Raw genomic sequence first — 23,111 nt, forward strand, 5'->3', positions numbered from 1 at the left:
CTCTGCACATTTTCCAACCTGACAACATCTTTCCTATAACATGATGCCTAAAATTGAGCACGATACTCTCAAAACTAACTGATGAAAGATTGTAGTGCAAAAATGGTTAAATTATGTCAGGGATTGGATAGCAATGGTTCTCGTCTGGATGTGCAGACTTTCAAACTTCTATCATCTCCCAGAAGGTAGAAGAAAACGACAGGCATCCTTTCCTATATTCCCAGTCTTTCTGCAGCAACACAACATGAAGATGGACTGGATGGAAATGATGAGCCCGTGATGAACTGGGTTGTGTTCACCACTCTCTGCAGGTTGAGGTAATTAAGAGTAGGGTAGTTGCCACTTCAGGCTGAGGTGCATCCTGCCAGAATGCACTTTATAACTCATCCATAGAAATAAAGAGAACCTTTGTGGACAAGCTTCATTTTGTCAGACACCGTAGAAAATAAATACCTTGATGCGAATTCTTGATCATCACATCAGCGTGAAGGGACCAGGTTAGGTTACTGGTGATTTGGACACCTAGGAACTTGAAGTTGTTGACTAAATCTACAGCAGCTATGCTGACGAGGACAGTATCGTGTTTACCTCCCCCCCCCCTCAGCAACCAACATTGTCTTGTTTTTGTACTTGGCCATACAGTCATAGGCGTACAGGGAGTAGAATGAGCACATAATCCTGAGGAATACCAGTGTTGTGTTACCACCTGCGTGGGACAAGAAATACGTTGATGGTATTTGGGGAATACATTCAGACGTTAACCTGATTTAAGTCATAGGGCATTAGGGTTTGTTGTCTCAAGAGAGGTGTTGACAAATTTGTAACTATAGCAAGATTGATCAGCAGTTTATATACTGCTAGCTGACATTTCTCATCACGGCAGCTGGAATTACAAAAAAACATAGAAAATATAAGTAGAGATAGACCATTTAGCCCTTGAGTCTGTTCTACCATTCTTTGCAAGGTCCCTTATGGTAGGCTGATTCAGAAGATTATCATGGGATCGATGGTGGCTTGGATTCAGAAACGGTTTACCCATAGAAGACAGAAGGTGGAAGGGTATTATCCGAGCTGGTCTGTGATGTTTCACAGGGATTAATGCTGGGACCTCAGTTGTTTGATGCATATGAGACGGCTAGCAAGTTTGTAGACAAGTCAAGTCAAGTCAAGTTTATTTGTCACATACACATACGAGATGTGCAGTGAAATGAAAGTGGCAAGACACCAAAATTGGTGCAATTGCGGGCAGTGAAGGTTGTCAAAGGATACAGTAGAATATAGATCAGTTGCAGATATGGGTGGAGAAATGGCTGATGGTGTTTAATCCAGGCAAGTTGAGGTGTTGCACTTTGCGAGGTCAAACTTGAGGGGAAAGTATGTTGTCAATGGCAAGCCCCTTAACAGCACTATTGTACAAAGGGATCTTGGTGTCCAAGTCTATAGCTTCCTAAAAGTAGAAACATACATAGATAGTGCAAAAGAAGGTGCATGGTATGCTTGACTTCATCAGTCAGAGCATAGAATATACAAGTCAGGAAGTCATGTTGCAGCTTTATAAAATGTTGATAAGCCCTTATTTGGAATAGTGCAGTTCTGGTTGCCCTATTTGAGGAAGGATATGGAGGTTTTGGAGAGGGTCGAGAATAGGTTTAATGCTGCCTGGATCAAATAGTATTAGGTATAAGGCAGGGTCAAGAAAAGAGCGTTCATGTCGCGGCCCTGTTTCCACCAATCTTTCCACCACCGTGCACAAGAAGCGACAAGACAGACACCATTGTATGCAGATGCCGAGAAGTGGGTTCTGCTCTGGCTGAACAATTTCTAATCTTGTGTGTGGACTTGATAAGAAGAAGAAGCTATAAGGCGAGGTTGGATAGGCTTAAGAGTATTTTCTCTGGAGCGTCGGAACAGGGGGAAGCCTGGTAGAAGTCCACAATATTATGAAAAACAAAGAGAGTGGACAGTCAGAACCTTTCTCCCAGGATAGAAATGTCCAATATTGGACGTCCAAGCTTTATGATCTTAATGATCTCGTGGGCAATTTAAAGTAAATGTACAGGGCGAGTTTTTATTTTACACAGAGACAGATGGATGCTTGGAACCCACTGCTAAGGGTGATGATGGAAGTAGATACAATAGGGGTACTAGAGAGACCTTTACATAAGCACATGAATATGCAAAGAATGGAGGCATATAGATCATGTGCAGGCCGAGGGACTATCTTAATTTGGCACCATGTTCAACACAGACATAATGGCTTGAAGGAGTTGTTTCTACGTTAGACTGTTCAACATTATCATGACTGGTCCACAATCTCAATACCATATTTTTCCTCTTTTCCCTTACCTCATCTTCCCATTTGTATCCAGAAAGCCATCTAGTTCCTTAAATATATTTAGCTGACTAACTGAAATGCCTCATACCCTTTATCCTAAGACTATGAATCTCTCATTCTACACATCAGAGCTGTGGAAAGTATTCTCTCCACATCTAGTCTGTGTAGCCCTATCAAAATGTAATTTGTTATGGGTGAGATTCCTTGCACATTCTTCTGAGTTCTTGTGAAAACAGGCCCAGTCAACCCATTCTCTTCTCATATAACCATTTTGCCATCCCAGGAATACGTTTGATAAACCTCTGTTGCACTCCAATTATAGCAAGTAAGGAGTGTTCTTTCGTATGGAGACCAAAAATGAACACTGTATTTCAGGTCAGTCTCACTGAAGTTTTATATAATTGTGGTAAGACATGCTTGCTTCTGTACACAATAAACAATTGATTAACTTGGGCATTTAGACCTAGGGAGGTCTAAATTTCTGCTCTGACTGTTCCATCACAAAGAACTAGTATTTAAGTGGGATGCTGAATACAATCTACCAAATCTAGTAATGAGACTTCATAACACTAGAGGGCAAAGTTGTCCAAGTAATAAAATACATATTTTGAAGAATACTGTTCCTTTCTGCCTTCAATATTAATCAAACTTAAAGAGAAAGATTACTGCTTTAAAAAAAAAAATGAAGTAACAACCATTTTTTCAAATTACATCAAGAAATTATCTCCATCTTCCTAACCAATGGTTTCTTAGAAATTAACTTATCGACATCTTACCTGTTCAGTTCCGGTAAAAGGCAGTTTAAGTAGCTCCTCCATCAGTCCATTTTCCTGACACAACTCGTACATATGCCTTAACAGGTCCTCCACATTTATCCTGTTAGCATTTAGCCGCAGAAGATGCCAAGCCTCCACCATCGAACTGAAAATCACAAAATACAAATAAAATAATAAATTTCTTATACTTTCTTGTATTTAGCTTTAATGTTAGATTTTATAGGATAGTTAAACTTAATTGGTAATTATCTATTTTTCATAAAGTTCAACATGAAGGAAATAACAAAGAAGAGCCAAATTACAAAGTTTTCCTTTGAAGCACAATAACACTAGGCTATTCTGCAGCCTCTCCCCACCAACCGTTCAGCATTCAGTGCTTAACCCCATTCATTTGTCTTGAATCCAGAGTATCTTTGCTTCATTAAAAGCTGTTTTAAAAAAGAAATTACCTGCCAATTTATTTGCGTTCTATGCTTCCTCTTTTACCTTAACTACCTACTCTAATTTTAAGATCATACCCACTTGTTCTGGACTCCTTACAACTTGCTTTCTTCTGTTGTTGGCCATTAATTTAAAGATGTATTTGCTACAGAAAACTCAGCAGAAGCAGAGAGCTGTAATGGTATGGCGAGAGAAAATTGATAACTTTAGATCATGTCAGTTAGCCTAGTGGCAGTGAAAATACAACAATCTGTGTTAACAGAGAACAGAAAACAATAACAGCTGTGGGTATGGATTTCTGAAAAGGGAAATTAATTTTGACCAATAACTTACTTTCATTTTTAAGTTTGTAGTAGCATAATACGAAAAAAAATGAATGTGGTGTATTTAGACTTTCAGAAGCCTTCAATAATTGCAGTGCATGAAATGACTGAACAAAATGCACTGGGGCATGGATTGAGGATCGAAAAATTTACAGAAATGAGTAGGATCGTTAGGATCACTAATAGGATCATTCATGCATTGGGAAGCTGTGACTTGGGGGATGTTACAGGGTGGGAGCGCCAGCTGTTAATAAATTAAATCAATTATTTGAATGAGGAGACCAATCTAAGATATCCACATCTGCTGATGATACAACACAGGATGGCAGTATGGTTTGAGAAGAGGATGCAGACAGGCTGAAATGTGAAAAAACTAACAAGAACATGACAGCGGGAAAATTACATGGAGAAATAAGATCATCCACTTTGATAAAAATAAAAAGGCAGGTTCTTTTTAAACAAAGGAAAGAGAAAATAGCAGAGGACAAGGCTGGTCTTGTCCATTAATCAGTGATGTTTAATGTACAAGTTCAGCAAGCAATCAGGAAGACAAAATATGTATTGATCTGTTTTGAAAGAGTATTCAACTGCAGGTACCCGTGTATTTTAGTCACATATACAGAGATAGTGAAAAAAACGTTGTTTACGTGCTATCAGGTCGAAGCGTAAAGATATTTTAATGCAGTATTACAAAGCTTTAATGAAACTGGACAGAAAATTATGTACAGAGTTGGTTTTCCTGTTTAAGGAAGAACTTGCAAGAGATGGTTTACAAGATTAATTTGGGTGATTTGGGAGGAGAGAGGTTTCACTCAGACCACTAAGAGCCAGCCTTCATCCGCACATACACCAAAGAGCTGAATATCTGCACTTGATAGGCAAGGAAACTCCTCTTGAAAGTAGTTTATTGAAAAAGATAAGAATGCAGAAATGTTCTTTCGAAGAATGCAGGTCCAGTTATCCAATTTGTAAGTAAAATACCTCGTGAAGCTGAATAACCTTCAGAAAGGAATAGGTTGTCCTGAATAAAAGGCAAGATTGCAAGACACTTGTGGCTGGCAGTCTTCTACCAGAGTTCACGTGAAAGCATCAAACAAGAGAGATAAAGGAATGCTGCAGAGTAACAGTGATAAACAAAATATAAGGAAAGGAACTGTAACCAGACAATCATAAACTAGTGCGATAATAAATTCTCAACAGAAGAAAGCTCAGTTACTTCAGATTCCAAAACAGGTGATCCACTGGAACAGATAGTCCATAGCATAGATAGAGACACATGTCCTCCTATTGTTTTGGTGATAACGTTGCTTTGCAGGTCAAACTCGTACAACGTAGAGAAGCACAGGACTGGAACCAGCCCTTCAGCCCACAATGTCCATGTCAAGTTAAACTAATCTCCTCTGCTTGGAAGTGATCTACATCCCTCCATTCCCTGTTCAAGTCACTTTGTCTCTGTATATAACTTGAGAAAAGTTTATGCTTGCATTGTTGTCAAAATTGCTAATAACATAACTGCATGGATAAGTAAATCTACAACTAGTGAGTGAAGGGATTTCATTGCCAGTGGAAAACAAGCTATGATAATAAACTGCTGTTAATTCAGTTACCTGTTAAAAAGCAGGACAGTGAGGTGAAGTTTTACCTCACTGCTACTAGTCATTGAAGGTTTCATTGCCTGCATGTATCGAAGAGCCTTCCTGTACTCTCCTTGGCACATCAAGGCCTGAATGATCCGGACATGCTGCCATGAAGATAGTGATCTGCTGGTAGCTGGATGCAAAATACGATCTAAGCCATTCTTAGAAAATAAGGAATAAAAAGAGAAAATCAATATGTAATATTTTCCAACCAAAGATCACGACAGGGACATTGAGTTTAGTCAGTAGACCTAACACTTTTTTGTGATTGTTCCTGGTTCATAATATAGTAGGAACAAATCCGATTTACCTAATGTAGAACAGTGCAAAACAGGAACAGGCCCTTCAGCATACAATGGCTGTGACAAATAAGTTAAATTATTCTACAGAACATAGAACAGTATAGTGCAGGTACAGGCCCTTTGATTCACAATATGTTTGACAAATATATATTTAAGTAGTGGTTAAATTAGAGCTGGTTAAAATAATGTTTAACTGACTGATAATTGTGCATTTCACAGGAGACACTATGTAAAAGATGCTTGCAAGTTGTGGCTGGTAACCTCAGACATGTTAGTATTGTATACAAACCGTCAATGGTGAGAGACTGAGCTTTAAGAATGTTAATTGTGCAATATAGAACTTCTCTCTCTAGCTCATCTCTGCTGCATTTGACCCACTAAGCAGCAACTGTAAACTTTCCAGTAAAAGCTTCCACAAGTCCAGTTATGAACTTAGACGAACAATATGTTATCTACCTTATTTGTTTAAACAATCACTGCAACTTCAATGTAATTCCTTCGCACACAACCATTTTACCTACTGAAAGCACACGGACATGCACTTTGGTAGTAGGAATAAAGGCAGACTATTTTTCTAAATGGGGAGATGATTTGGAAATTGGAGGTACAAACGGACTTGGGAGTGCTGATGCAGGATTCCCAAAAGGTTAAATTTGAACCAAAAGGTTAAGGTTGAAATCAGTAGTATGGAAGACAAAGGCAATGTTAGCATTCATTTAGAGAGGACTAGACAATAAAAACAGAAATGTAATGCTGAGGCTTAAGCACTGGTCAGACCGCATTTGCAGTATTGCGAGTAGTTTTGGGCCCCATATGGATTAATGTATGATGAACGTTTGACAGCTCTGGGCATGTACTTGCTGGCAGTTAGTAGGAAGAGGGGGGACCTCATTGAAACCTAAAGCTAGAGTTTAGGAGATTGAGAGGGGATCTTATAGAAACTTACACAATTCTTAAAGGGTTGGACAGGCTAGATGCAGGAAGATTGTTTCCGATGTTGGGGAAGTCCAGGACAAGGGGTCACGGCTTAAGGATAAGGGGGAAATCCTTTAAAACCGAGATGAGGAGAACTTTTTTCACACAGAGAGTGGTGAATCTCTGGAACTCTCTGCCACAGAGGGTAGTTGAGGCCAGTTCATTGGCTATATTTAAGAGGGAGTTAGATGTGGCCCTTGTGGCCAAGGGGATCAGAGGGTATGGAGAAAAGGCAGGTACGGGATACTGAGTTGGATGATCAGCCATGATCATGTTAAATGGCGGTGCAGGCTCGAAGGGCCGAATGGCCTACTCCTGCACCTAATTTCTATGTTTCTACCAAATAATGAAAGGCCTGGATAGAGTGGATGTGGAGAGGATGTTTTCACTGATGGGTTTCCACTTGGTCCAGAGGGCACAGACTTTAGAAGGGTATGGATGAAAGCAGGCAAACAGGACTAGCTTAGATGGGACATCTTGAGCAGCATGTGTGATTTGGGCTGAAGGACCTGTTTTCATTGCTGTTACTGTCTACAATTATGTAGACTGTCTACGTAACTGTCTACAATCCCATGTTTCCTTTAATTCACCTCAAATTTCTTTGATATTCTTTCCATTTTCTGTTTTTATCTTTTAATACCTTTCTCAATTTATAACATATCAAATGGTTTGATGAAGAGACTGGTGTTGTGCAATAAAATTGGATATAATTTGCCTAATGATCAGATTGTACTTCAACAAGGAAGATACTAAAGCTGTTACTTTCTACGTTGGTCCAAGCATAACAGTTGCTCCAGGGAATCCCCGATTACCCTACTATGTGACTGGTTCTAGACTACCTAATATTGTCCATATGTTGCTTCTGACAATCCCCATTCTCACTTCACAGCACAGCCTCAGAATGTCTGGGGAAATTGCATCCCCTATGATAACCATTGGGGATCCACTGCGGAACGTAGTTCTTGAACCGCAGCAGTACGGCACCAGACTGTGGCAAAGCCTAACATTTTATAAACAGCATTGAGTGGTCAAAAAAAAAAAGGCCAGTCTACAAAAGAACGAAAAAGTATATCAATATTAAATCAGCGTAGCCAATTATCATTGTTACTAAAAAAAATATATGAATAGGACTTTTAATTGCTACCTGAGAACCAGCAGGAAACCCAATGGGCCAAATCATCTTCCTTTGTCTCATGGTAAAATATTGTCATGTTTTGAATATCTATAATATCCAAGCCTTCTCAATTAGGAAGAATTCTTGGTTGAGAAAGAAACCCTTAATGAAGGCCAATTGTTCTATATCTATCTATCTGTATACTTAAAAGTCTAATCTTGTAAGTGGGTTATTCACTACCCCCCCCCCCCCCCCCCCCCCCCCCCCCCCCCCCCCCCCCCCCCCCGAAAAAGATGGCGCTGATGGAACAAAGATGGTCGGGGCCTGGATCCCCCCCCCCTCAGGTTATTCACACTCTTCCCCCACCCCTCTGGGTTATTCATCCCCCCAGGTTATTCACACCTCTCGCCCGCTGCCTCAAAAAGACAGACAACACCCCCTCCCCCTCTCTACCCCATCTCCCTCCCTGGACCACAAATTTCGTTTTTTTTTAAACCGCCATGCTTTTTTATGTCGTGTGTACTTGCCTGGCCTCACAACGGGGACCCAATGGCTCCACGGGTATTTAAAACTTAAAATAACTTTAAACAGCACCCCCCATCCGCACATGCGCAGTTGGGGGAGGGTTCTCCTGCGCCTCACAACGGTGATCTCTGGCGTCACAAGGGGAACCCCTCAGCCGCACCTGCGCAGTTGGGCCCTTTCCAAATTTTCAGATCGCCATCTTTTTTTCACTTTCACCTGTACTTGCCTGGCCTCACAATGGGGACACAACGGCTCCACAGGTAAGTTTCCTACTATTTTACAAACACCTCCACGGGTCCTCTCTTCAATTTATTAACTTTAACTTAATTTCAGCCGACAACGGCACAACTTTGAACGCGGCAGCTGCACGTGTGCAGTCTGGTGGAATATTGCGTTGGGGGAGCGGGCCCAACGGGTCCGCACGTGGTCTAGCAAATAAAACTCTCAGACTATGTCACCCACTACCTATCATCTGATGAACTATGATGGTTAGTACAGATGGCTTTTAAAAGTCTGAACTCTCTCATACAGTTTTAAAAGTAAATAATTTCCACCATCTTTCAATCTCTCTTATAATTTCAAGAGATAATAAAGTCAACTGAAGCTAAAACAGAATTACTGGTGTCACTTACTTCATGATCATTGTGATCCAAAAGCCAAAATCCTTGGATGAGGTTCACCAGCCCCACAGGTATGGCAAAAGCTGGTGGGAAGGATTCAATCGAAGATTCATTCTTGTTAGGAGCAGATGAAAGAACATCCAACAGAAGGTAAATAGCCTTAAAATGGAGAGGTCAAGGTTCCAAAACACTACACAATGACCCTTAAGCAATTATTCAGGCAATAAAGTGTACAAGTTTACTCATGATTTTAGCCTCATTCAACATTTTCTTCAGAAAGGTATGTGATTGGTGAGGAGAAACATAATTCCAGATACCTGAAGTAAGATATATGCATTGGCAAGCAATAATTGAAACAAGGACATATTAACTTTGTGAGGTTTACTCCACACTAGCAAGCTGGTAATCCCATTTTGACAATTATCTTCAGAAAAGTTACAATACTATACATATCTTTCTCATCAGATTGGATATAGATTGCCAGCAACTTTGATTATCTATAGCATCCCTGGTTCTGGAGACAAATTTGATATTATACAACCTCAATGCAGTTGATTCAACTACTTCACTACTTACAAGTTATTGCTGTTCTGAATTAGCATTAGATACACTGAACAACATCTCACTTAATGCAGAAATTACTTGCAGAATCAGTGGAGCAGAAAGGCAACACACACACATATATTTTTGAAGGATACAATGGCATGCTTTGTCGTCTCATCTACATTCTCCAGTAAATATACATCAAGAAGTGCCTATTAATTTAAACAAATAGGTTTAATATTTGCAACATTTCTAAAAAAAACATTTTACAATTCATAAATTAATCTTATATGAATGATAACCTTACATGAAGGGTTGATGGTGGATATTTTCCTGTCCCTCCTTCATCCTTCTTCCACAATTGTTCTATGTTATCCCCAGTCTCTGATACCATCCCATCAATTAACAGGCAGTCTGAACACCATTTGCCTCTGGATAAAGCAAAGTTAATTTAGAAATGTTAAATGTTTAGAAAAGTTTTTCAAAATTACCATCGCCAATTAAAAAAATCAAAATCTATTTTTTCCTCAAAAAAGAAAATTTCCACAGAAAACAGAGGCTCAAAATTTGAAAACCAGAATTTATTAAGCACCATATAAAATCCAAGTAGTTATTCAAAATTCTTAGGATCATGGTGATCCACATATAATTTAGAAAAAAAATTAGAAACATACTTCGACAAACGCTCCAGCTTGTGTCGCCTGTTGGTATAATAGTTTTGTATTACAGGATAATTGTAGATGGGCCTGGATAATTGCAATAGATCAGCATCATCTAAGGGAAAGGAAAATGGCATGTTAATAAATTGCACAGACTGACCAAGCAGAGCAGTAAAAAAAGTTATTTTGATTTAATTGATAAGTAGAGCCAGGATGTTTAGGCGCTAAAAATCTCTGAAATAGACAGGCAAAAAGGCATTTTAAAAAAAACCCCAAAAGGCATTTATTGCGAAAAAAGGCATAAAAAGGCATTTATCTCTACCACCAAAATATGGTTAAAAATGATAATGATAAAGGTATACTACATTCAATGACCAAAGTTGCCTGGTTGCACATAACTACCAGCATTTTTTCAAATTATCTGGTGTTAAACTATGCCGTCTGTCAGACAAAATATGCTACAGTTGTGAAAAACTTTTTTCTATCCCAGCTGAGGTCACTCCCATGCTGGGAGATGAAATATTTCTTCTCATGATTCACTGCTTTCTCACATAATTTGCAAAACAGCACACAGTTGTCTGTAGAGAATATATCACTCCCATACACTCTCACCAAATTGTTCACAAGGCGTTGACTTGACTTTAAGCATTTTGACGCTTGCAGGGGTAGATCCTACAGGAGCGGGGATGCAGACCTCTACAGGCAGGCCAAGTACAAGCTGAGAAGAGGAATCAGAACTGCCAAGGAAAGGTACTCCGAGTTGAGGAGCAAGTTCTCAGCAAATGACTCTTCTTCAGTGTGGAAAGGCTTGCAAGAAATCAAAAGCTACAAGTGGAAAACCCCCCCGCTTCTTGGACAATTGTGTCAGCTGAGTTCTACTGCCGATTCGATAAACAGAATTAACCCTGGTACCCCCACACCCCATCCCCAATCAACACTTCACACCTACTCGCAGCTTGACTCCAGTTTGTAAAGACTGGACCCTTTCCCACGTACCAATCACCATTTAACACCCACTTACAGCCTGGTTTCACCCCGGTGGTGTGAATTTTCTTGTAAGTTGCGTTAAAACGGCAAAAAAAGGCTGATTTAGGCACAATCGTGAAAAGGGCATTATCTTCCTGAAATCATCAAAAAAGGCACGAAAAGGCACTTATGGCAAAATCCTGGCTACTGATAAGCATTTTGCATAAAATATCCTGAGCTTACCTGAACCCTCAGGAAGCAGACCTGCTCGACAGAACCATAGCACAATCTGAGCATATTGTGAAAGCAGAGTGCCAACAATACGTTTGTTCATTAAGTCAACCAGTCCTGTATGAAAGATAGTTCGTATTAGTATGCTAATGGTTACTGTCACATAAAAACAGAACGTATTCGGTGTCTAATTGTTAGTATGATTTAGGAAATTTAATTAAATGTTTCTGTGCACAAAATAAAACTTCATGTTAGTAACAATACAAAGGAATGGCAACTGTAATAGTACTATAATACTATAAAAACACACCTCGCTCAGTCAATTCCTGGGCCTCTGTAAGGAAACAGCTAACAATGGTGGTGAGGTTGCTAAGTAACATCTGGCAGTGCTGTAGAGACTGGAGTGTGTGTGAGTCAATGAAGTGACACGATCCATCAAAAAGTGAAATACCTAGTGGTTAAAGGACAAGGTGAGACAATCTAGAGTTAAGAATAAGGCAATCTTCAAAACAACTTTGAACAGTTTCCAGAAAATAATTCTCACATTTCATTCATTAAATTTAGGATGTCCCACTTGGCTCACATCAACAGAACCATATTTACAAGTGTTTAAGAAAGAACTGCAGATGCTGGAAAATCAAAGGTAGACGAAAATGCTGGAGAAACTCAGCGGGTGTGGCAGCATCTATGGAGAGAAGGAATTGGCAAAGTTTCTGAAGAAGGGTCTCGACCCGAAACGTCACCAATTCCTTCTCTCCATAGATGCTGCCGCACCTGCTGAGTTTCTCCAGCATTTTTTGTCTACATACAAGTTTATGATGTCAGCTAAGTTATGAAAGGGAGCTGCGAAGCAAACACTTGCCCCTTCCAACCAGGAAGATGCAAATAACAGATCTCTTCCAAAACAGATATGCTCAAGTTTGACTTGCACATCTCTCAGAAACTCAATATACAAAATTTCGAGTTCTGAAGAAAGATCACCAGATAAAATCTCGAAGAACGTAATGACGGACAAGGGCACACATAAGGTTTGTGCAACATGTTATGAAGCAAGGCAAAATATAAACCCCTTCCTTTATGCAAAACAAAAATGAGACATTAAATCTTTAAGAACGTTAGGTTGCTAAAGTTATAAATGGCTTGATCCACTGGTGAAATGTTAATTTGGTATTAGTCAAATAAATGTCATAAATAAGGCTATTGTTTCTGTATGAAAATGTTAAAATACCCTCCAAATATTTAGTTCCATCAATAATAGAGCATGGTCACAGGATTGTTGTTGGAGCTTAAGTTTTAATAACATGGAGCACTTCAAAAAGTATACATTACCGTTTTCTGAGCAGCTCATTTGGCTCAACTCCAAAATGGTTAGGGTCAGGGGAAAAAAAAAAAAAAAGTAAACGGAATCAAGCATAGTGATAGACAGATTGCGAAGGGGCCAAATTGGTTGGTCAGATACACAAGATTCTGGAAGAGCAGGCGAAAATGGCGAGCTCGGCAAGCTATACCTAACTTGTTTGGTCTATCACAGGTACCAATCCTCCTATCATCAAAGGGATCTCTAGGAGGTGCCGTCTCAGAAAGGAAGCTAGCATCAACAACGACCTTCACAACCCTGGCCATATCTCATTTCACTCCTGGCATTGCGAAGGTCGTACAGGAGTCAGAAAATGAATCTCCAGGTTCAGAAACAGTTGCTTCCCACCAACCATTAGCCTCATATACACGTCAAACACCAACTAAACTACAAACTGTCTTGGTTTCTCTAGGGACATTATGTTTTTGTTTTGCATTAAGTTTTTTTTTTAATTTATGGAACTTTTTTTGTTTACTGCCTTATCTGAGTACTGTGATTACAGATCCGGTTTGCTGCTGCAAGTAATAATATCATTGTTCCGTTTCGGTATATATGACAATTAAACACTTGACTCTTGAATTCCATAGTCTGACGGTACTGGCCCATTTCTAAATAGTGAAATAGATGGTAAATATGGGTGATTTGGCAAGGTGGGGTAGATACCAGATCAACACAAAGTACGGCACCACGGGTGATCAAGACAGGCTACAGCAGCAACAGTTTGATCTGGAAGAATTTGTGTTAAGTACAAGTGAATGGCATGAAGGGTTGAGAATTATAATCCATTTTGCCAAGACATTCAGTGGTTAAAGTGCACATGCATTCCCTGTGTCCCACGAGCATATGGTGAAGAAATACATATATTGATTTTTATTTTTATTATGCAAATCTAGATGCCTCATTGCTAAATTGTTAAATTCAAAGTGGTGAAAAAGTAGATAAAGATAAACAAAGATCATAAAACTAGCTTGCCATGTTACCATTACAACTTACGTTTTAATTAAAGCCCCTATAATTTAGAGATAGAAGATATCTTGGACACTCTACTTCAACCTCCTCACATAACTTGTGCTCTAGGTGTCACATCCAGGACTATTACTCACTGTAAATCAATTTTTACCCCCAAAGTGATTTTAAAAAGCGGTTAAGGGTATAGCATACAAAGCAACTTGGATGATTAACTGTTTAGGGATAAACATACTGAGAAATGAAATTATTTTCTTCCAATAATAGTATAAATCTATTGATGAGATAGAACATTAAAGTGCAACCCCAAGACTAAAAAATACCAAAAGATATTCTCATAGGTGCGAATTGATCTTCAGTTGAAAAGCTAAGCATTCTAGAAATACAAGATCTGATTTGCTGCATCTGCACCACAGGAGGTTTCAAGATTCAAGATTCAATTTAATTGTCATTTGGACCCCTTGAGGTCCAAACGAAATGCCGTTTCTGCAGCCATACATTACAAACAAATAGACCCAAGACACAACATAATTTACATAAACATCCATCACATCGCTGTGATGGAAGGCCAAAAAAACTTATCTCTCCACTGCACTCCCCCCCCCCCCCCCCCCCTCCCGATGTCAGAGTCAAAGTCAAAGCCCCCGGCTGGTGATGGCGATTGTCCCGCGGCCATTAAAGCCACGCCGGGTGGTGCGAGGTCGCACACCGGGTCTTGTTGTTAGAGCCCCCGGCGTGCGCTCGCAGAGTCCCGCGGCCATTCCAAGCCGCGCCGGGGCGGTGATGTCAAGCCCCGCTCCAGGAGCTCTTCGACCCCGCAACTCGGGCGGGAGAAGTCGCCGTTGCGAGAGCCCTGAAAAGCGGTCTCCCTCCAGGGACCCGTGGGCTCCCGGTGCCACCGTCCGCCAGACCCGCAGTTGCAGCCTCCGAATCTCCGGAGGTCAGGCCGCAGCAGCAGCAGCAGCAGCAGCAGCAGCGCTCCACCCGCTCCGCGACGGTGAGGGGAGTCGTCGGTACCAGAGCCCCCTGTCTTCTCCTGTTGGAGGCCGCTCCACGTTGCAGCCCCAACGACAACGGAGACCCGACAAAGAAAAGGTCGGGTCTCCCGTGCAGGGAGAGATTTAAAAGTTATCCCCTCCCTCCCCCCCCCCCACACACACACCCACACCCCCAAAAAAATACATAAAAACATAGACAAAAATAATAAAAACGCGGACGGGCTGCAGAGGCCGCTGCTGACGAGAGTCGCGCCGCCTACCAAGTGGGAAAGGCCAAGTACAGGAAGTAAATAAAATTATGTTTATTAGCTGTGGACTTACAGATGTTGTCCAGTTCCTCTTTTGTACGAGTTATTTTTTTCCAGGTCCACTCAAGCACAAAACGCAGACTGGCAGCTGACCTGGGTTGTTCTTGCAATGAAGAGTTAAAAAAAAAAAAAAAAAAATCACAATACATAACAAAAATCACACATTAAACACAGTTAAAAAATTGTGCACAAGCTAAAAAGGTTTTTCAGTATGCTTAAAATAGTTTAGTTCAATGAATTGCAAAAAATGTAATGTCAAATTGTGTGAAAATATCTATTGGTATTTCAGCTGCTCTCTGCTCAAATTACTGAATAGGAAGGGAATTAATAACTAATGAGATCAATTTAGGAGATTCATGCAGGGATCAATAAGTGCAACTTCAGATGAGCGAGTTTAATGAACTTTTATTGGTAACACGTTCTTCAAACTATACTCAGTTGTTCGCAAAGTAAAACATCCCATCTTTTTTTTAACCTTTGAACAGTTATGGCAATGTACTAAGTTTAATGATGCTAAATGAAACTTAAAGATTGGGTGCAAAAGTTCACAATTTATTTCTTAGCACGTACACGTATAGTTGAGTAAGAGTTGCATTCTTTAGCTTTTATTTTATTGTCTATTTACATAATTATATTGTGCGAGTGCTATTTTAGGTCGGGTTAATATGTGGAAGATAGAAGACATGAAAGCGCCAGACAACTATCCAATAACTCTTGCTGACAAGAATATTCTTTTCCTAATTATTTTCCTCACAAGATTAACATTTCATGACTAGGCCAATATGAAGCATCGATACTCGAATGAGATAATGGCAACAATAGGTAATTCATGCAATCTGCCTGCCCGATATAATAATTTTCTGCAGACTAAAACAAATTTGGATAAATCATTAAGTATTAATGATTGATTGATGGACTAATGATGCAACTGTACAAGTCAGGGTGACACCCTGACTTGGAGTACTTTTTGCAGTTCTGGGCACTCAGCTACAGGAAGGATGTCATTAAATAGGGAAGGGTGCAGAAGAGATTCTCCACTACGTTATCTTGGCTTGCAGAATTGAGTTATAGGAAGAGGTTGGGTAGGCTGGGACATTTTTATTACGATAGAGTGAATGCGCAGTCTTTTTCCCAGGATACAGGGTTCTAAATCAATTTCACTTGCTTTATCTAACTTAGTATCCTAACACATAACATATTCACACTCTACAACAACAGCAAGCCATTCAGCCTCTTAAGTTCAATTATCCCCAGATCAATCAATTTTCAAATCACATTATTTAGGTGGCCAGAATACAAAGCTGCAAATGGAAACAACAGTTGATAGTCATATATTAAACATTCACTTTCAATTCTACCCATACTCACTACATTCAATTACAAGACCATTCAACTCAAAGTAAAATTCAAATATTTAAAAAGAACTAAGCTAATTTTGTTTTAAACACTTTGATGGCTTACCTTCTGTCGTCCATTGTTTGATGCATCCGGTTATTAAACCCAAAGAACTAGATTCCACAGCTGCTGACAAAATAGCTTCAAGCTTTTCCTCCTGAAAGAGAGAATTGATATTACAATTACATTTGAACTCCAAACACCGCTTCAATTTTAAATCACTGGCTCAGTAGTCAAAAGCGTGCACCAGCATCTCAAAGACATACAGTTTAGTAGGCTAATTGGCCACTGTAGATTGTGTGGAGGAGTGGTAGAATCTTGGGGGGGGGAGGGGGAAGAAGGGATGATAAACGAAAATTAGTATAGGAAGTATAAATGGATGCCTGATGTGAACTCAGTGGGCCAACAGATCCATTACATGTTGTACTTTTATAGGACTCTATGTGAATTTCACATGAAATGCAGACCAAATCAAAATGAACCAAATACATTTTATGGTCAAAAAGGATGCCAGACATTGCATGGTTTAGCTAGAGTCAGCGTCCCACAGCACATAAACAGGCCCTTTAGCTCAAAGGCAACACCAAACATCAAGTACCTATTTACACAAATCACATTTTATTCTCCCCACCTTCCCAACAACATCCCACAACTCGCCTACATAATAGGAACAATTTAAAGCAGCATATCAACCTGCCAGTCTTTGGGATGAGAGGAAATCAGAGAACTCAGTGAAAAGTCTGTATGATTACTAAGAGAATATGCAAACTCAACACATTCAGCAAAGGAAGACAGGGTCAAACCTAAGTTCCCCGAGCTTAGAGCAAGCAGTTCTACAAACGTACTACTCGTATTTGAAAGGCACTAATTAACTTCCAGTAATGTCAACATCCAAACCCATTACCGAATTTAAGAAACCTATCCAACTTAAACCCCGGTGTCCACGAGGCAAATCAGAAAGTTAACAAACATTTGTTAAATTGGAAAAAATTGATAAATGTTCCTCTATTTACCTAATTTCTTCAAAAACCTTACTGAGGGGAAAAAAAACAAACACCTCTTCTCAAACAATCAAGCTATAGAGTAGTTGCAAAAGATAATAACATTGAGTTGGAAAACAATCTGGGCCTTAATTATTCAATTATTACTGATTAAATGTTCATGCTTTAAGTCATCTGACAGAAATGACACAAAATAGCAGATTCATTCTCGTCACTAAAGCTCAACAATAATGTACTCAACAAGTTTGCTGCTCAATAGGTTTATCCGTTCAAAATCTGTTTCCAAAAAGCTTATATTTTGTTTAAAAAACATTACATAGAACTTTGTTCATTTACAGATGTGAACATCCATGGCATTATTTGAGACTCTAAATGTGAAGAGGCAGTCAAATCAAAGAATACATACAGATTCTGCAACTAAACATTTAATAGAAACACAACCATTTGTTTGGTACAAAGCTATTTATTAAAAACATCATGCAATGAAATTTTCAGTTATGCACATGTCAAATCTGCCTCGACTAACAGGGTACCCTTAATTTCTCTACCTCCTTTAGGCGCTTCCCTACTTATAATGCTCTAAACATATTCTCAATTGTCTTAATATCCCCATTTTGTTTGAGAGCTCTCTGAAAGCATCTTACTACACTGAAAATCCTATAAAAGAGAACGTCGTTATTGAATAAGAGAAAACAAAGATCACCATTTAGTTTTTCACAGAAGGAAACACATTCAATAAATCAGTCCACTACCTTTAAGTTACATGATGAAAAATAAATCTGACTATAGCAGTTCAGCAGTTGATTTTGAATGTTAATATCATTATTTGGCCTTTGGCCCAACTCTCCCATGCTGACTAAGATGCCCCATCTAAACTAGTTCCATTTGCCCACATTTGGGCAAATGGAACTAGTCAAACCATTTCCTATCTATGTACCTGCGCAAATGTATTTTATATTGCCATTGTACCTGTGAAAAGGAGTTAAATTTGGTCAAGTTTGGTTCGTAAATTGAAATTTACTGAAAGAACAGAAAGCAGTCATCTTTCAAGTAGAGTTTTTTCCCAGCAGAAAAAAAACAGTATGGGAAAATTTTAGGTGTGTTTATTGATAAGAAATGACTATACCTGTACTAACTTTTCTTTGCTCAAGGTGTGTGCGACATGGAAGCTAAGGTATATAGCTTACAGCACACACCCGCAAGCAAATAAAAGAATCTTGCCATACTTGGTGTTTGACTTGTCTGTGATAAGTAATTGAACTTTAACACCCGCCTCAACTACTTCTCTGCCAGCTCGTTCCATATACCCACCACTAAATGTGTGAAAATATTGGCTCTCAGGTTAATACAAAACTTTCCCTGGACCATAAACCTGTGCCCTCTGGTTCTTGATTTCCCTACCATGGGAAAATGACTGCATTCATCCTATTTATTCCCCTTATGATTTTATACACCTTAATATATTATGTTATATTCAAGGATGTATTACACATAATTCCACAAATCAATGATAAAAATGTTCACAGAATGAAATCTATACTGTCTCAGGTAAGCATTTCACCACAAGAGCTCAAATGCAAAAAAACAGTATTTATCTTTTCTTTGGTGTTCATTTGTACAAATTAAAACAATGTAAACGACTCTCACTCTGTACTTACTTGTGACAGGCAAGAAGGCTGTACATCTGCTAGTCTTGGAGACAAAAGCCCAGCCATCAGGCAACGACTGTAACCATCCGGTATAGCTTCACTAAGAAAAGGGCCGACTTTCTTCAAATAATTCAATGTCTAGAAAATATGTCATCAAAAATCCTTCAATAAACTATTATCAAAGTAAACATATTAACCCCATAGATTATTTTAATAGGAGAGCTCTGAATTCTAATTTCCTCAAAGACCTGAAAGACCATGGATTGTTGACTATTGTGAATGATGACAAAATTACAAACACATTTCAGAATCTGTTCGGTAGCAGTTATATAAGCAAAGTAACTACTATCAGTATATTACATTCACAAATGTCCAGAATCAGGGATTTAAGTAAAATCCTAGATGCCAAAGAGTAACCCAAGCAAATTATACCATATTTCCTATGTCCTTATAACATAGGGGGATATTATGTTCATTGTGTCTCTACTAGCTTACATTGCCCATTATTTTTTTCTGCAACCAATATTCCCATCAACAGACCCCATACTCTACCAATGATCTACAGACTAGGCACAGTTTAAAGCAGCCAATTAATCTAGCAAGCAACACATCTTGAGGACAAAGCTGAAGCACCCAGAGAGTTATGTGGTCACAGGAAGAACATGCAAACTCAGCAGATTGGGAGTCAGGATTGGACCCTATGCGACAGTAGCTCTACTAGCTACACAACTGTATTGCTTTATAGGCTTTATTTGAGCAAGTGGGAGAAGTAAAATATATAAAGCTAGGATCAAGCTAAATGAATTATATGATAAGAATTAATACATTCGAGTCAATCGAGTTTACTAATTAAGGCACCAAAAATATCATTAAGTGTTTATAAAACTGCTAGGGGAGAGGTGAGGGGGAGGTCTTGATGGTTCAAATGATATAAACAGAAGGGACGAGGCCCTGCAGGCAGATTTTGAAATAGGAAAAGAAGATAAAGAGCAGAACCTCAACATTCCCTATGCCACATAAGTGATCATTGAAATTGGTGGATAGCACATATAACATGGCTAGAAAAAGTGCCAAAGGGACAGTATTAGCTTCCTTGCACACAAATGCCAATTCTTGAGGAAGTGGTTCAGCTACTAGTTGGATGGACTGGGTCTCGGAGAAGGGACATCTGTTCTCACATGAAGGTTTATTGTTATTGTAGAATTCGGGTAGAAACCTTGGTCAAGAACCAAGGGATAGAGTGGTGATAGGCAAAACGAAACAAAGTTAGTGACAAGGTAAAACTTGAAAGATATATACATATATTTCATATGGAATCTAACATGTGCTGGGACTGTGGTTCAGCTGGTTAAATTGCTGGATTCAAAAAGGAATGGAATACGTAAATGGAAGGAAATAATTAGTTAGCCTGTGGACTGAGGTAGGAGACAGGGATCAGCTACATTGTTGTTAAATATAACGTATGAATTAGATGGGGCAAAAACCTTTCTGCAAATTAAAGTTACACTCCAATCACATCTTCATTCCAAAGGACTGACTAGTTAAATCAAACCACAAAATATTGAACATATAATATTGCATATATAAATAGTAGTAACTAAAGACAAATTAAAAAAAATATTTAAAACAGGCATAAAAGGATTAAATTATGAGGACCTACGAGACTGATTAAAACTCAATTAAGGAACATTTGATCATCTTAAGTCTCAATTTAACCCTTTTAAAATGACAATTAGGGTTGTAACTTTTTCATCCCCATTACCTCAAGGTAAAATATTAACCCACTGCTACATTACTATGAGGAAATGTTCATTAAAACTCACCTCTTTTTGAAAACCAGAACCAGTTATATGAACAACTCCAGTATTTAGCAAACAAGTTGCATCTATAAAAGTAGAGAAAATTATTTACACCATTGAAAATGTAATTTTGATTTATCTATAGTATCTTCAACATAAATTTGCCCTGCCATGTTTATTTTTGGTTCATTTTCTGCCACGTAAACATAACAAGATGGATTATTTAAAATCCCCCTCATAATTTCAGTTTAAGCCATTCACATTTTAATATTCAATAGCGATCGGAGAACCGAGAGTTGTCAGAGAGAAATCCTCAAGCTTAAGACTTCGGCAGCTGAAAAGATATTTTCCGATAATCAAAAGAAATAGAATACAAATCCGATGCAAGAGATCATAAATATGAGGCTTATCAATAAATTGCAAAATAACAAAAATGTTGTTAATGACATGCGATTCCATAAGCAATGAGATAACGTATGTGAAGGAGCTGCAGATGCTGGTTTAAACCGAAGATAGACACAAAAAGCTGGAGTAACTCAGCAGGTCAGATAACATCTCTGGAGAAAAGGAATAGGTGTGACGTTTTATGTAATTTCCAACACATATACTCAGTTACGACACAAACATAAACCATGTAAGCTAGTTTTGTTGTGAATGGGCAATAATAGTATCCCTACTGTTTCTTAGTGAAAGTCAGTTAATTTTTTCAAAAACTGACCAAGCATTGATCTGCAGTTACAGCCTAGCCAGCTGAGTATATCTAGCGTTTTCCCATCCTATTGAAACTTTTAGCATTGACAGACTTTTATTTTTCAGTTGAAATCTATGGTTTGGCAGGATAATTTCACACGCTGGGAATCTGAATCCTGAATTATTCCCTGAATAATTACCTCTGCATTCAATGTCAGCAATTAATCAACTTACATTTCAACTCACATTTTATTCACAAGAATGCTTCTGCATTATGATCAGTTGTTATTGTACAGTGCACTCACCAAAATTGTATGTACTAGGATTAAAAAATTGCTCTGGTGGAGGATAAGAAGGAGGAACTCCCCGGCTAAGGCTTCTTTCATGTACGATGACATCCAGCAGATAATATGGGAAGGTCATGTTCACCACAGCATCAAGGGACCATAATGCAAAATACGGGCAGTTACCAAGCTTCTCACCCGCTCTAGAAATAAGAAATCATGAAAATGAAAACCAGAACCAAGAGATATGGAGGCAAAGTACAATGCCATTGCTTTATCTCTTCACCGAAGCCTTTACAAAAAAAAAAATATGCATTGCAGAATTTAGTTGACAAGTTAAATCATTACTTATTTGGAAACTGGATTTACCCTAACCACTGAACTTACGAAACATGACAATTTATATTTTTGATTTCCATATGCAGCATTATTACAATAACACTATGAAATATATACTTTAATATTTGATTTGATTATTTTTAAACATTGCAATCCAAAACATTTCAGCACTTGTAAAAACATAAAGCTCTAATGTTATTGGAAAATTTCTTAACCCAGCCTGGAATATTTAAATTCTTAACCTTCTGCATATTAACCAGATCTTGCTAACAGTCGTCACAGCTTGAGGAGGATAAATGCCATACTGCCCCAAAACCAGCATCATCACTGTCCTTTCTGTGATATCATTATAAGAAGAGCAATGAGTTGTAGAAAAGATCACTACCCCGTGGACTCCTGTGATGATGTTCTTACTTCTGGCATGTTTGACTACTAACAATCACAACAAACTTTCTTTGAGAGACATGCAAACTGATTTATTTCATCAGGGGTCCTTGATGCAACTCAGTCAAATGCGATCTTCACGTCAAAGGCAGTCACCATTTCACTTCTAGAATTGGGATCTTTAAGTTCATGTTTGCTGCACTGGAGCATCTGGAGCCAATTAGGTATGACAATGTCCAGTCTGAGAATCGATGGATGGGTTATTGGTAACCATTTGATTGCACCATCCATGACTCCATCACTTTGCTGTTGATTAAGCAGGTAATTAGGCATTAACCAGCTAGACTAAACTTTTAAAGGGACTAGACCAACTGGGACCTGTTGGGTCCCCGTCACACGGGAGGCCTGGTCCACCAACGCAAGCCGTTCCCCTTATTCCAGCACTGGCCCATAGCCCTGCGCAGGGGCTGCTCAGTTCAGCCTCCCTCGTTTTT

At 38.9% G+C, this 23,111-nt stretch overlaps 1 protein-coding gene across 4 annotated transcripts in view; it reads right to left on the reverse strand.

Annotated features, from left to right (window-relative positions):
* Positions 1–23,111, reverse strand: part of ahctf1 (AT hook containing transcription factor 1) — a 113,961-nt gene that overhangs the window by 40,700 nt on the left and 50,150 nt on the right. For all 4 annotated transcript variants that reach the window (XM_055639293.1, XM_055639295.1, XM_055639292.1 and 1 more), the window contains exons 10-22: positions 21,916–22,097; positions 20,945–21,006; positions 19,131–19,259; positions 16,538–16,628; positions 15,090–15,179; positions 11,758–11,898; positions 11,460–11,564; positions 10,266–10,365; positions 9,899–10,022; positions 9,747–9,803; positions 9,061–9,207; positions 5,483–5,673; positions 3,112–3,256 (exon numbers count right to left, since the gene is read on the reverse strand). In XM_055639293.1, coding sequence (XP_055495268.1) covers positions 3,112–3,256; positions 5,483–5,673; positions 9,061–9,207; positions 9,747–9,803; positions 9,899–10,022; positions 10,266–10,365; positions 11,460–11,564; positions 11,758–11,898; positions 15,090–15,179; positions 16,538–16,628; positions 19,131–19,259; positions 20,945–21,006; positions 21,916–22,097 — 1,564 coding nt within the window. The remainder of the gene's footprint in view (positions 1–3,111; positions 3,257–5,482; positions 5,674–9,060; positions 9,208–9,746; positions 9,804–9,898; positions 10,023–10,265; positions 10,366–11,459; positions 11,565–11,757; positions 11,899–15,089; positions 15,180–16,537; positions 16,629–19,130; positions 19,260–20,944; positions 21,007–21,915; positions 22,098–23,111) is intronic.

The sequence above is a fragment of the Leucoraja erinacea genome, chromosome 8 (genome assembly GCF_028641065.1).
Source record: "Leucoraja erinacea ecotype New England chromosome 8, Leri_hhj_1, whole genome shotgun sequence".
Taxonomy (NCBI): domain Eukaryota; kingdom Metazoa; phylum Chordata; class Chondrichthyes; order Rajiformes; family Rajidae; genus Leucoraja; species Leucoraja erinaceus.